The 14,239-nt window shown below is 49.4% G+C and overlaps 5 protein-coding genes across 5 annotated transcripts; 2 read left to right on the forward strand and 3 right to left on the reverse strand.

Annotated features, from left to right (window-relative positions):
• Positions 1 to 330: 330 nt before the first annotated feature.
• argEF (bifunctional acetylglutamate kinase/N-acetyl-gamma-glutamyl-phosphate reductase) lies at positions 331 to 3,084 on the reverse strand (the record flags this gene model as incomplete). Its single annotated transcript, XM_057087732.1, has 2 exons — positions 331 to 386; positions 444 to 3,084. 2 exons carry the CDS (start codon positions 3,082 to 3,084, stop codon positions 331 to 333), a joined length of 2,697 nt encoding a protein of 898 aa, XP_056947561.1.
• Positions 3,085 to 4,637: 1,553 nt separating this feature from the next.
• On the reverse strand, positions 4,638 to 5,274 carry N7483_004296 (SNAP receptor SNC2; the record flags this gene model as incomplete). The annotated part of the gene is made up of 3 exons (XM_057087733.1): positions 4,638 to 4,657; positions 4,762 to 4,990; positions 5,164 to 5,274. 3 exons carry the CDS (start codon positions 5,272 to 5,274, stop codon positions 4,638 to 4,640), a joined length of 360 nt encoding a protein of 119 aa, XP_056947562.1.
• Positions 5,275 to 7,110: 1,836 nt separating this feature from the next.
• N7483_004297 (uncharacterized protein) lies at positions 7,111 to 7,597 on the reverse strand (the record flags this gene model as incomplete). The annotated part of the gene is made up of 3 exons (XM_057087734.1): positions 7,111 to 7,238; positions 7,307 to 7,491; positions 7,560 to 7,597. 3 exons carry the CDS (start codon positions 7,595 to 7,597, stop codon positions 7,111 to 7,113), a joined length of 351 nt encoding a protein of 116 aa, XP_056947563.1.
• Positions 7,598 to 9,090: 1,493 nt separating this feature from the next.
• N7483_004298 (uncharacterized protein) lies at positions 9,091 to 11,849 on the forward strand (the record flags this gene model as incomplete). The annotated part of the gene is made up of 3 exons (XM_057087735.1): positions 9,091 to 9,436; positions 9,494 to 11,647; positions 11,722 to 11,849. The coding sequence occupies 3 exons, from the start codon at positions 9,091 to 9,093 to the stop codon at positions 11,847 to 11,849; spliced, it is 2,628 nt and encodes an 875-aa protein (XP_056947564.1).
• An 812-nt stretch (positions 11,850 to 12,661) lies between these two features.
• Positions 12,662 to 14,122, forward strand: N7483_004299 (DODA-type extradiol aromatic ring-opening family dioxygenase; the record flags this gene model as incomplete). The annotated part of the gene is made up of 4 exons (XM_057087736.1): positions 12,662 to 13,009; positions 13,151 to 13,323; positions 13,421 to 13,581; positions 13,659 to 14,122. The coding sequence occupies 4 exons, from the start codon at positions 12,662 to 12,664 to the stop codon at positions 14,120 to 14,122; spliced, it is 1,146 nt and encodes a 381-aa protein (XP_056947565.1).
• Positions 14,123 to 14,239: the final 117 nt, after the last annotated feature.

Here is a 14,239-nt window from a genome sequence, read left to right on the forward strand (position 1 = left end):
AGAATCCATGGAATCTAAACGAGACAAAATGGCGAAATGGGACAAGACACCAGCATCAACAGAGCAATAGCTCCTTGAACACGCAGAAGAACAATGTAGATAGACACAATCGGGCCAAAATGGGATAGTAGATCAGGGTGCTGATCGATACCAAGACATAAAAAAGACAGTTTTATCCAGAGACGGGTTCACTGCAAACCCTACAAGACCCATCGTGGCTCTTACGATGCACGAGGATTATAAGACAATGGGAAACAACGACGTGAGGACCACTTTATAGCCATATTTCATACATAAATGAGCAGCTTGAGATGATATTGATTCAAGCGCTTACTCAAGGGGAATACCCTGGTACTCAGAGTAACCCAGAGCCAAGTTCATGTTCTCTGTAAATGAATATTAGTACGAAGGACTTGATAAAATTATAGTTGGGGAAAACTTACGGAGACACTGAGTAGCGGCACCCTTAAGCAGGTTGTCAATAGTAGCACAGACAACAACACGCTTGCCGCTGGAGTGAACAGCAAAGCCACCAATGTCAACACCGTGACGACCAGCAATGTCCTTAACCAAAGGAGCCTCACCGACGACCTTGACGAGGTTCTCGCCAGCGTAACGATCCTGGTAGATGTTGCGGATGTCACGAGATGTCATCTCCTTGTTGAGGGGAATGCTAATGGTGTGGGAGATACCCTGGAACCAGACAGCAACGTGGGGAATGAACGCAACGTTGGCACCGAGTTGAGCGCTGATCTCGCGCTCGTGGATGTGGTCAGTCAAACTGTAAGGGATGAGGTTGTTGGTGAGAAAGTTGACGTCGTTCTTGGGGCTGGGCTTGGTACCGGCACCGGAGTAGCCAGAAACACCGAAAGTGGTAGGCTGGCCACCAAGGAAGGGAACAAGGGGAGCAATGCCGAGCTGAGCAGCAGTGGCGTAGCATCCAGGGTTGGCGATACGGGTAGCACGAGCAATCTTGGAGCGGTCGACCAGCTCGGGCAGACCGTAAGTCCACTTAGAATCGAAACGGTAGTCAGCGCTCAGGTCAACAATGACATTGCCCTGGGCAGCGCCCTCGTCAACAGCGTCAACGAAAGGCTTGCAAACACCGTTAGGCAGAGCCATAACCCAGCAGTCAACATCACCGTTAGCGGACATCTTGCGGACATCATCGGGGCTGAGGTTCTCGTAGATGATCTCGCGCTTGTCGTAGCCCTTGAGCTTCTGACCGGCAAGCTCACGCGATGAGACGTGGCGGAGATCCATGTTGGGGTGGGCATTGAGCAGGTTGATCAAGGCCTGGCCAGTGTAACCACGGGCACCGATAAGAGCGACCTTGGCAGGGGTGGAGTTGGAGGCGTTCTTCTCACCGAGGGGAGGGTTGGGGTTGGTGGTGGCGTAAGTGCGGATACCCTTGACAGCAACGGCAGGGCGCACAGCGCGGGCAGCACGCAGAACGTTAGAGGTGGTAGAGAAAGCACGCTTCTGCTCAGCGGAGGCACCGCTGGCACCGAAGCCCTTGGGCAAGGAAGCAGCCTGGTGGGCGCGGTGGAGGCGGGACTCCAGGTTGATGTCACCGAACATCTGGCGGCCGTTCTTGGTGAATTCCTGAACCAGCTGCTTGACCTCCTCACCCTCCTCGACACCGTACCAGAAGAGAACTTCACCGTCACGGCTCAGGCTGCCGTCAGCCTTGTCAAAGAACCAGGTCAGGTTCTCATCGTCCTCCTTGACAGTCCAAGCCAGCTTGGAGAAGTCCTTCTTGACGCTAGCGAAGACATTGTCGGCAACGTTAGTCAACCATCCAGACTTGGTGATGGTGAAAGTAGCCATCTGGGCGATCAAGGAGCCCTGCTGAGGGGGCAGGACAACAGCCAGAGCCTCCATGGGGTCATCGTAGTAAACCTTGAAGTCGTGCTCCTTCAGACCCTCGACGTAACGGTCAACAACAGCGCGAGCATCCAGGCCCTCACGGTCACGAACCAGAACGTCCTTCAGAGCCTGGAGGTCCTCGAACTCGGAAAGAGAGGTCTTGACGTGAATCTTGTTACCGCGGCGGATCAGGGTACCAGCACCAGAGTCGGTGAACAGCTCCTTCTGCAGATCAGCAGGGTGAATGATAGCCACACTGGAAGAGCGGGGAAGATCGCTCAGAAGCTCCTTCATCTCCTTGATCTTCAAGCGAGTACCGTGGCGCACCCACCACTGACTCATCAGGTGCTCATACTCCTCATCCAGGTTAATGACGGAGATCTTCTCGCCAGTGTCACCGTTGAACAGACCACCCTTCTCAGCCAGGTAGACAATCTTCAGTGGCTGCAGAGCATGGGCAAGCTCACCGGCAGCAACATCCGCGTTGACATTCAGGACCTGACCATCGGGGGTCTCAGCCATGGAGGTCAGGATAGGCAGACAACCAGCGGCAATAGCAGCCTCAATGGGCTTCTTGTCAACGCCATTGATCTTACCGACCAGGTTGTACTTCTCCTTGTCCAAGTAGTCGGCGGAGAAAACGCCGGCAGTCAAAGGACGAGCACGCACACCCATACGCTCAAGCTCCTCCACCAACTTCATGTTCTCCTCAAGGAACAGCTTACGGGCCAACGCGAGGGTCTTACCATCTGTGACCCGGATTCCGTCCTCAAAATGGGGCTCGACACCAGCAGCCTCGAGCATACGGTTGAGTTGGGGACCGGCACCGTGAACGACGATCGGGTAAAGGCCGACATGGTTGAGGAAAGCGAGCGCGGAGGACAGGGTCTGGAGGTGCTCGGTAATAATGGCGCCACCGACCTTGATGACCGCGAACTGCTGAGAAGAGACCGAGGTGAAGTGGGAGAGGTACTGCTGAACCTCACGCTTGGAGCCGATGTTGCTCAACAACTGCACCACAGTGTTGCGGGTGGAGCTGAGATGAGGATCAGTTGCACGCGAGTAACCACGGTCCTGGCGCAGAGGGGTGGAAACGGCACGGGCAGCAACACCACGAAGAGGAGATGCAGTGAGCGGTGCGGAGAGGGATCGGAGGGGCTTAGTAGAAGCTCTCCGCACAGCGGAGCGAAGGGACAGCATCTTGTTCACCAACATGCGGCAGCTGCAATTGAGGGGAGATTTGCAAGTTAGCAGGGAGGAATCCCCCTTTTATTATATGAAAAAAGAAAGATAGAGTGAAAGAGTGATATAGAAAAAGATGAAAAGTGGAGGTGGGAGAGGGGAATTAACTGGAGGTGACTAACTCTGGAGAGATTTTCCTGATACCCGTACAAGTGAACGGCCGGCCCTCGGAGGTCAGGTTCCCACCCAAATGTAGAAAGGCGGTGGAGCCGATGAATTAGCGAGCGATTTATCGTTTTCAATGGAATTAAATATGGGATGAGTGGTTTTTTATATCCAAGAATTTCTGGTGGTTTTTATTTAAATATCTCTCTACCTCTCCAAGCGCGACATTTATTATACTACGAATCAGAGTTACTGCATATCTAATATAAGAAAAAAGCAAAATAGCCCCGGGGCCAACGAGATTTCGCCCGTAGTTAAGGTCCAAATGACGATGTGCCCAACCCTACTTCGTACCTAGGTACATATACTAAATTTCTCCTACGGAAAGATTCTTCACGGGGATCGGCACTGCAAGACACCTCCACCTTGAGCAAGCGAAATCTAGCCCCGTAAAATAAATTCCTTAGACCAAGAAGAGAAAGAAAAAAAAAGACCAAGGAACATATGAACCTTGGAAATAACCCACTATGGACCTCAGTTGCTCCGAGATCCCTTGAAACGTCATCCGAATTGGATCTAGTCCCAGTTATCTGATCCTCTCCATGAATATTACTCGTTCCAGCCCGCCACGCAACTATCCACTTCATCCACCCAGCCTTCTCGACTTAGCCTGGATTTGTCTAGTCCCGCTTGTGGTAAACACGAGGTCTGACCGAATAATCGACTCGGAATCTGACCGGACCAGGAGATTGGTTCCTGAGAAGGACCCTCTATAGGCGGGTCTCTTGTTATCAATCGGCAAGTTACGAAACAAACCGGGCAGAACGAACCGGTCAAATTCACGGATGAGGACAAGAATGGAGCCTACGTAGGTCGCTTCCATGCGACAGAGCCAGGACAGCTCGAGCTTTGACGGAAACGGGCGGAGCTTCCATGGCCGTTGGCAGATTTAATACTAGTAGAAGAGAACCAACAGAGAATTTTTCCAAGTTGCATAATGGTAACATACTCAAACACAGCATCAGCAGCAGTATCATTTACATCTTTCCCCCTTTCCTACCACAGAGATCTCATTTGGCTTAAAAAACAAAATCGAGGAGCATGTGGTGGTCAGGGGATACACCTAATCGGCAAGGACTAGGATTCAGCTCATTTCGTGACAGGTCCACAAATAGGCACCTAGAACGATAAAACAAAAAAAGAGAGTCGAGAAGCATATTGGTCATTCAGAACACGCCCAAAGAAAAACAACAAAACAGCAGGAGGTATTAGCAGCTGGGGAGGAAAACGATGGGGCTCCATGGCCTCAACAATAGTAAACCCAGGAAAAATTCAAGATCCCATGTTCCCAAGTGAAAAAAAGAAAAAGAACAACGTCGCGCATGGCTTATGCGTGGTAATTACCGGCCCACCGGGTGCCTTTAGCGTGTTGCTACAACAGCTGTCGATCGATGTTAGCGTCGCATGTCCATACCCGGATCCGACACCCGTTGTTTCCCCGGCGAGGCTCAAACGGGGCCACTATGAAATATCGAATTCACTTACAGGGCACAATGATAACCACCAAAAGGATGATCACGCAAATAACCAGGCATACACGCATCTTCATGTCCTTCCACCACATCTGCTTGCGCACACGATTGGCGCCTCGGCGGAACCCTTGGGCCGATACTGCCAGATTGTCGGTCTTATCCTGCAGAGAGTCCAGGCGCTCACCACGCTGGGAGACCTTGTTGATGTTCTCGCGCATTACACCGACGGTGTCATCGATTTGCTATTATCGGATACATGTTAGTTGTGGTTGCCACAAATAATAGTGACCTCGACTATAATCAAGCAGCGCGCATCGTCTCGCGCGCAAAGCAGACAGACAAAACCATGCGAAAGCTTGTCTGTTTATAGTCGGGCGTCTCCATGTATTTATCGAGGGAGGATAAAAGTACTAACCGCTTGCAGTGCGGCAGTTCGCTGGTTTCCATTCTGCTGGGAGGCACCGGCCGTAGCTCCGGTCTGGTTGGCCGGGATATAAGGGTCGTAGGGCTGTTCGTTGCTGGACATCGTGAAGATCGGGACTAATATCAAAGGTCTTAGATATGGGTTCGTGAGCGGATGATTAGCGACCAGGCTACCTCGATCAAGTAGTCAGGGACGCTTTGTTTGGACGGGGATAAACCAACCAAGGTCGTTGCCAAGGAGACTGAAAGGGGTAGGAGAGGACGTTGATGGTATTAGTCAAGTGAGAGATGTCGCAAATCACTGGATAGTGAGGGAGGTGAAGGACGTGAGGGGACTTGAGATGAACGGAGGGATTGCCTGTGAAGCTGACAAGTTGGAGTTGCCGCTGATGGCGGGTTTGGAGTCACGTGAGCGTGGCGCTGTCTCAAAGCGACTAGACACACACTTTCTTTTTATTTTTGGTTAAAAGGATAAGCCTCAATTACAGATGACTGGGGAAGGTATCTACGAGGCTATGTTGATTGTTTTTGTTGTCATTGAGGGGCTGCTGTGTTTTGTGGGATTGGCAAGCATCTCTTGCATATGATCTAGGATTGGGAAATGAGCTGCAATCTACTACAAACAAGCCACATCTGAGTCTTTGATCATATTCTGATGTAAATTTTACAGATATTTTAATATTAATATATTATCAATTGCTGTCGCAACTTTTGTTTGAATTTTTGCATCTGCAACTTCCTTCTTGTCTCCTTTTTTTTCGTTGTTAAATTAGCAGTACGTGGCTGCCTACAGTTTTCCTCCCAAGTATAACACGTTGCTTGAGGAACGCGTTCCAAGGTTGCGGATACTAATCTTAGTAACACGCCCCGGATCGGTACGGCTAAGTCGCCGCTCAACTTGAACATCGTCATTTGGCGCAACTCAGCCTATACAGTTCACTTGATTTCAATTCTATACATTGAAATGATGAGGTCTCGTGATATGCCGCCACATCCTTGTCTATCACAACTCCCGAACTCTGCAGGGATGACTAAAAAAGTATACAGGAGCAATTGAACTGCCGATCCCCCGATAGTGGAGATTTCTCCGAACTAACGTGGACTCGGACTGATCGGAACACTAGAATGTCTCCTTGCAGCGAAGACGCGTAGCTTGGTAGCTGGGTATAAAAGCTGAAGAATATAATGTGTGGATGTAAGATACAATTTCCCGGGGCTCGGTGGCTACATTTAAATGGGATAAAATGTATCCTCCATTGCTCAATTGCTACAATCTTCATGACTCCAGTCCTGGAGTGCTATTGATAGGTGTTTCCACATATAATGGAAGGACTAGTGGGCTTTTTTTTACTAGCAGGTATGTGAACTTCCGACGCGAGGCTAGCAAGAAAATTCTGAATACCGAGGCCAAATTATTCCAACATTTGAATGAGCACACGTGCACTCCCATACCTGGGCAGGGCTGGCGCTTTACTAGCAAGTGAACATTTGTTGTGTTTGTTACTAAGTAGGTGGGTGCTTCAGGCCTCCGAATGTCCAGATGTCAGGCATTAGGCCCGCTACTAACTAGTATATAGTACCGGTATCAATGTCACCCACCTGGGCAGAGGATTGAGAACTAGTACGGCGTGTATAGTAATATGCTACAATACCATTTCCCCCTATAGAACGAATTTCATTCAAATTTTGATTGGTTCCAAGTATGAGAACATCTTTTGAAGCGGAGATAGGGATATCAATATACAAATGCATCCTCATCCAATCCAACTAGCATATCGTACACACCATTATTATCATAGAAGTATCAAAAGGCGCCTGCATGTGAGAGTTTCACAGTGGGTAATCCTCAGGGAAAGATGTGAGCAAGAAATATCCCCAGATAAAATCAAAAAATAGAACGCTGTCACAGAGACGCCAGTAACCGTTGAAGCGATGATATCTATTCCTTGCCCAGCATCTCCTTACGCATCTCCTCCCGTTGTACTCGAGTCTCTTCCTTTGCCTTGGCTTTTTGGGCTTCGGCCAAAGCACGCTTCTGATCGAGCTCTTCTTGCGCTGCGAACCAAACTAAAAAAAGAGACTATGTATCAGCATCAAAGTGTCCATAGACGTAGTCATGCTGACTAGACACGTACTTGACTTATCCGACTTGGACCATTCCTTCAATTTCTTGACGTAATCATCGAATTCCTGTGCACGGCGGTCGCCCTGCTCGGCACTTCGCTTCTGTAGATCCGGATTGTATCGCTTCACGAGTTCTTCGTCCGTGGGTCGGATGTATTCCACAAAGGCAGGACCGCCGACAGAGAGGGCGATACCACTAATAGAAACCCAATCAGTCTCTCTGTACCCAGTTCACAAGACCCATATGCTCAGTTCCACACTCACCCAATGATGACCTTAGCCCACAATCCAGCACGAGACATGATGGATGGGTTTTCTTTAGCGCGGAGATCTCGGACGTTCAGTGGGGATGTTTCGGAATTTTCGTCTTCCGGAGGTTGCAAGTGATGGATGCGCGTGAAGCCGAATGGATACGTATATTCGGATTGGGACGTGGTTTGGAGGGTCAAGGGTGATACACAGCGTGCATGGAGATCATCTGCATCATCTTAGCTCTCATTTGCGGGATCAGTATGTGGCGCAGTAGTGGCTAGTACCAGTATTTGAAGTGGCGCAGCATGTCTTACACCCGGAATCTCGGGAAGTGGCTTCGATTCACATTCGAAAGTGATTCTGAACTATTTGAACTAAACTTTTTGATTTCTTTTTCTTCTGTACAATGGTTCCCCACACACGCTAAGACCCTGTGACGTCGATATCTTTCTCTGGTACTCCGTACTATAGAGGCTCTGTCTCAATTGTTTTGTTCTTCTTAATTGATACCTATTTAATGAATCTTATTGGTTCCTATGGTCTTACAATGACTAAACTATTTGCATCAAATGTTGGTTCAGGGTCTCTGCGTCATTATGGATTTGATTGGCATACAATCTCCTATGAAGGAAGTCTTTGTCGGGCACAAAATTTCTCGGCCTCCATATCTGAGTGGGGGCCTTGCAAAACATTGTGATTCAAGCCCTGGAGAATCATGATTGATCGAATGAGAAAGAGAGAAAGAGAAATTGTAGCCTGGGCCAAGAAGATGGAAACAAACCCATAACACTTATTGCGACAAAGGAAGTACTCCGTAAGCCGCAATGTGATACAACCTGCAGTGGACACCTAAGAGTGGTCCGTGTGATTTCTCCGAGCGGCTGGAGGATTTTGTACCTGATTGTACCTGGTTGTACATGGGACTAAGGACACGGAATCGAGTACACACACGTACTTGCGTGCTTGTAGTATACTGCCCCTGATCGTCAGGTACACATGTATTCGTCTAGGGTTCTATAGGAGTAGTACCCGCGCGCTTTCTCTTTTTGTGCATTAAGTACATTTCTGTAGATTAATTAGCATCTCATCTGAATAAGAAAATATTGTCATGATCCACTCGGATCCATGGTTGCCAAGATTTCCCCTTAGGCAAACCGTTTGAAAAGTGCCATTTAATCTGAAGGATGAAAAGACCATGACGGCGTTGAAAGTGGGTCGGGGTGTTTTATTAAAGTCACCTGTTTCCTCTCAAATTCCCGTTTCCCCCGCGTCTTGAATCTTCAGGGTCAACATTCTTTTTCTTTTTCTCCCTGTTGAAGGTAAAGTGTTCTTCTTGTTTCTTGGAATGTATAATTCTTCTAAGGGCACGTGCCATATTTTGCGGGGTGACTCGTGTTCCATGTAAACTGACGGCTTGGTAGCCCTTGAGTCTCCTTGCATCCGAGACTGCGCGGTTGCACCAACAACCTCCTGAGAGTTGCGCAAAAGATAAGAGAAAATAAAAAAGGGGAGCGACTCGTCTTCCCTTTTACAACCCAGAATCATGGCATACCCTCCGTCGGCAGCTCAGAGACCCCCGCCTATGAGGCAGTACACTAATTCTCCGGCCCCTGCCTCGGCCCCTGGTGGCTATGCGCCTGATGCCATGTACAACTCACCAGGCGGATATGCTCCTTCAGACTCCGGATATTCGGATTCAGCATACGACAACTCATCATATGGTATTCCACCGGGCCCTCCTGCCTCTGCACCACCCAGGGGACAGCCGCGCCCAATGCGCCCACCAGGCGGACCTCCAGGGCCAGGCTCAAACCGGCCTCCTCCAGGATATGACAGTCGACGTGGTCACCCTCGTGATAGACCACCATCGGAGAAGCGATCTAGGACTCGTAAGTGCATGTGAACCCTTTCTCTTCGGATCACGATCTGACGACTCCGATCTATAGCGGGAGGCCGTCCTCGACAAGGCGAAAGTTTCGACAGCCCATTCCCTGCAGTCCCACCAGGCAGAGACCCCAGAGATCCCCGAGACCCAAGAGACCCAAGAGACCCCCGAAACCGCCGCCCTCCGCCTGGAGGCCTAGAAAGAGACATGGCCGCGATGGATATCAATGGACGACCACCACCCCGGCCACATACATCGAATGGACGAAGACCAGATATGCGCGCACCTCCACCACGTGGACCACCTCCTGGTCGAGGCAGGGGAGGCTATTACCCAGGTCAACCAGGTCCACCAGGTCCACCACGGGCAGGACGGCCACCTATGGGACCAGGGCCCTCGCGAAGCGCAACAATGCCACTACGAGAACCTCCGCATGGTGCACCCTATGACGAATATGGTGCTCAAGGTGGTCCAATGGGCGACATACCTCCTCCACGTCCCAACACTGCCGGTGGTATGCGACCTCCGCGCGGACGATTTGTTAATGATATGGATCCGGCCCGAATGCTACCGCCCCCTGATCCTCCCAACCGTGTTTCATACGCGCCCAAAGAATTCTTGGATAGCTACTACTACGACAGCAGCCACGAAGATGAGCCTGAAATGCCTAATTTCGATGCCATTCCTCTTCCTCATAAGAATGGACCGATAGATGAGATGGCTTTGGAGACACCAAAGCCAAATCTACAAACTCCTGTTTCGCCAGCCTCCACTGCTAATGGCCAGTATGCCCCTTATAGTCCCGATGGAGGTTTGTCAGCTCCTCGACAGGGCACTGCGCCGAATCAATTTGAAAATGCCGGGTTCAATTTCGACATTGGTGGGGGCGACACCTCTCCAGCAGCTTCTGGATATGCGCCTTCGCCAGGCAGCTTTGAACAATCTGGTGGATATTTCCCTCATAATCCAGCTTATTCCGGTCCTCCTGGTCCTCCTGGTCCTCCCATGCAAGCTGGATACTCATATGAGCAACATCAAGCACCTGACGCTCAACAAAGTCCCGATGCCTTGCCTTCTCCCCCGCCACCCTTCCGACCAGGCCACGATCAAGCAGCGAAACCCGCTCCCATCAGAAATTACAATAACTCTCCGGCTCCTTCTCAAGCACCCGCTGCTCCCTTACCGGCGACTCCGGAAGGCCATACGCCTGTTACAGCACAAGAACTAGAGAGACTGCAACAAAAAGCACGAGGCAATCCCGCTGATCAGGCAACGTCACTCCTCCTAGCCAAGAAACTGGTAGAAGCCGCAACTGTTCTTGCGGCCGAAAATACTCGTCTTGACCCTAAAACCAAAGTCAAAGCACAGGAGAAGTATCATCAGGATGCGCACAAGATTTTGAAGAAACTGGCTCAGAGTGGTTACCCAGATGCACAATTCTTCCTAGCTGACTGCTACGGAGAAGGTCAACTCGGATTAGAAGCTGATCCCAAGGAAGCATTTAACCTTTATCATTCAGCCGCAAAGGCAGGCCATGCCCAATCCGCCTATCGCGTGGCTGTTTGCAGCGAAATCGGACAGGAGGAAGGTGGTGGAACCAAGCGAGACCCGCTAAAAGCCGTTCAATGGTACAAGCGTGCCGCGGCTCTGGGTGATACGCCTGCGATGTATAAAATGGGTATGATTAGTCTGAAGGGCTTGCTGGGACAACCCCGAAGTCCTCGTGAGGGTGTTTCATGGCTGAAGCGCGCCGCTGAGCGTGCCGATGAAGAGAACCCTCACGCTCTCCATGAGCTTGCTCTCATGTATCAAACTGCCTCTGGTAATGATTCCATCGTCCGCGATGAGGCATATGCTAGCCAGCTCTTCCATCAAGCCGCCGAGCTGGGTTACAAGTTCTCACAGTTCCGTCTTGGTTCAGCCTATGAATATGGCTTAATGGGATGTCCTGTCGACAACCGCATGAGTATTATCTGGTATACTCGTGCTGCTGCCCAGGGTGAGCATCAAAGTGAACTCGCGCTTAGTGGTTGGTACTTGACTGGAACAGAAGGTGTCCTGCAACAAAGCGACACTGAGGCATACCTTTGGGCCCGAAAAGCGGCCGTGGCTGGTCTTGCAAAGGCCGAGTACGCAATGGGATACTTCACCGAAGTTGGAATCGGTGCTGCTTCGAATCTCGATGATGCTAAACGATGGTACTGGCGTGCAGCTGGTAAGTAAAATCTATAACACACTCCCTTTTCCGCCTTCTGATGAAACTCTGCTAACGTTACTGTTTCTTCACAGCACAAGGATTCCCCAAGGCCAGAGAACGTCTTGAAGAACTCAAGAAAGGCGGAGGTCGGATGCAAAAGACCCGTCTCTCTCGTTCAGCTGTCAACAAACAAAGTGACGGTGATTGTGTGTTGATGTAAAATGTTTTGATGATTGTCGAATTTCTTTTCTTTCCTGCTGTTTTTGCGATAATTCCCAAATCACGATTGCTTCTGGCGCAACTTATGCTTTTGCCTGTCTCATTTCTCCCATCTATGTATCTTTCTACCTAACAAATCCCCTTCCAACGACGACAATGCCCTGTGCTCTCAAGGAAGAACCTGTCACTTTGGTTTCGGCTGTACAATCTCTGGTTCCTGCACTGCACCACTTTCACTTCCTCGCAGCACTTTCCACTCTTTCTTGATTCCGATTTTCTCTTTTTGCTCTTCTCTCATGTTCTAGGGTTTTCTGGGAGGATGCCTCTCTACGGAGATATGATCGGTATGGTTACAATGGGGCGAATATCCTGGAGCTAGGTCTGGCTGCATTTGCATTGTAATAGAACTGATAGCTATGGTGTGATTTATTATGGCTTTACATTTACGAACATTTTATCGAACATTTTATCGACATTTAAAAGATTCAAGTTGAATCATGATGTTTTTGACCCTTGAATGATTGGAATAGATCGTGTATATCCGTATTACCGAGCGGTCTCATTCCGCGCTGGCTGACACACATCGGCTCGGCTTATGCATCGGCTTCCAGATACTTCCGAAGCAACTGTATTTCTCAAATGCTACGACTTCTAATACTGACCAATTATTACGCTATACTCTATGGTGATATCTCATAATCGGCATTTGACTATTACTTGACTTCTCAACCCTTTGTTTAACAAAGTTCATTGCCACTGACACAAACGCTTCTCTGTCCTCAAGTTGATCATTGAACATTTGAACCTGGATATATGTCTTCGGAAACGGAACATAACAATCAGAATTCTAATCCTGAGACAACTTCAAACGCGTTCAATACTATCCAAAGCGGTCGCAAGCTCATTATTATCTTGCTGCTCCCGCTCATATTTGGTATCCTCATTGCTCTACTCTCCAACAGCGAAACCACCAACCTGTCCGCTTTTCGGCGTCTTTTCGGATCTTCGACAGCTGCTCGTTCAGCTGCAGGTCCTCTATCCGCTTCTGCTTCTCTTGCGGCTGTTACCAGCGCAGCTGCTTTGAAAGGAAAGACATCGTCTATCGAAAATACGACTTCGTTCAAAATGAAGACTCCCATTTACTTTTTGAGTCATGGTGGGGTGAGTTGATTGTACCAACTTGAATCTGGAAATTTTGACATCTGGATATAGAGTGCATTTTGTTTTCTCTATACTCAGTGCAACTTTACGTCTCAGAGTATCTTGGATTGAATGGAAATGTATATGCTAATTCTTCTTTAGCCTAGCGTCATGTATGACCAGGACCATCCAGCATACCGCAAATTAGGCCAGATCGGCCGCGAGATCACAACCAAGGTGAAGCCTCGTGCTGTCGTAGTGTTCTCCGCTCATTGGCAGGGTGGCAAGGATACTATCCATGTGAACACAGCCGAAACGACGGATTTGATCTATGAGTATGTTTCTAAATCTACATGAGACACCCATGGAATAACTTGAATCCATGGATGTACTAAAGTGCAGGAAAGGTGGCTAATGACCATGCTATTACAGCTTCTATGGATTTCCGGATCACTACTACAAAGAGAAGTATCCAAATGTGGGAAGCAAGGAAGTCTCGCATAGGGTGCTTGACCTGTTGAAGGAAGCAGGCATCGACGCTAAGGGTGTGAAGCGTGGATTGGATCATGGAGTTTGGGCAAGTTTCAAGTGTGGTAGGTTCTCCCCTTATAAAAATGGGCAAACTGGGTATGCGAGTTCTGACCATGCGATGTTATATGTGCGACTATAGCCTTTGAACCAGAAGAGAACCCACTCAACGTCCCAATCGTCCAGGTCTCCCTCTTTGATACCGAAGACCCGGTCCAGCACTACCGTCTGGGAGAAGCGGTTTCGCGTCTCCGCGAGGAAAACATCCTGATTATTGTGTCTGGTATGTCGGTGCACAATTTGCGTGATATGCGGTTTGCGTTTGGGAAGCCACAACCACTACCTTACACTGTCAGTTTCGACGAAGCGCTGAAGGAGGCCGTCACCACTGCACCGGAAGAGCGGGAAAATGCTATGACGGAATTGTTGAAGAGGCCGGATGCCAGACAGGCGCACCCGTCTTTTGATCATCTCCTGCCGATTCATGTTGGAGCGGGGGCTGCAGGTCAGGATCTCGGGAAACGGCTTTGGACATTCCCGGAGGGAAGTATGAGCTGGGCGCAGTATCGGTTTGGAGAGGTTGGAAATGCTAGTTCTTCGCTGTAAGAGTAGATAGCGTTGACGTTTTAGGTTGATCTTGTTTTGGAGTCTGATTTGTATGGCATGGTACAATAGCGAGAATGACGACCGCGAAAATTGTCTTGTGCGCTGTAATGATAGGTA

This window comes from Penicillium malachiteum, assembly GCF_028827825.1.
Source record: "Penicillium malachiteum strain IBT 17515 chromosome Unknown utg000002l:1.0-8849297.0:1.0-8852440.0, whole genome shotgun sequence".
NCBI lineage: Eukaryota > Fungi > Ascomycota > Eurotiomycetes > Eurotiales > Aspergillaceae > Penicillium > Penicillium malachiteum.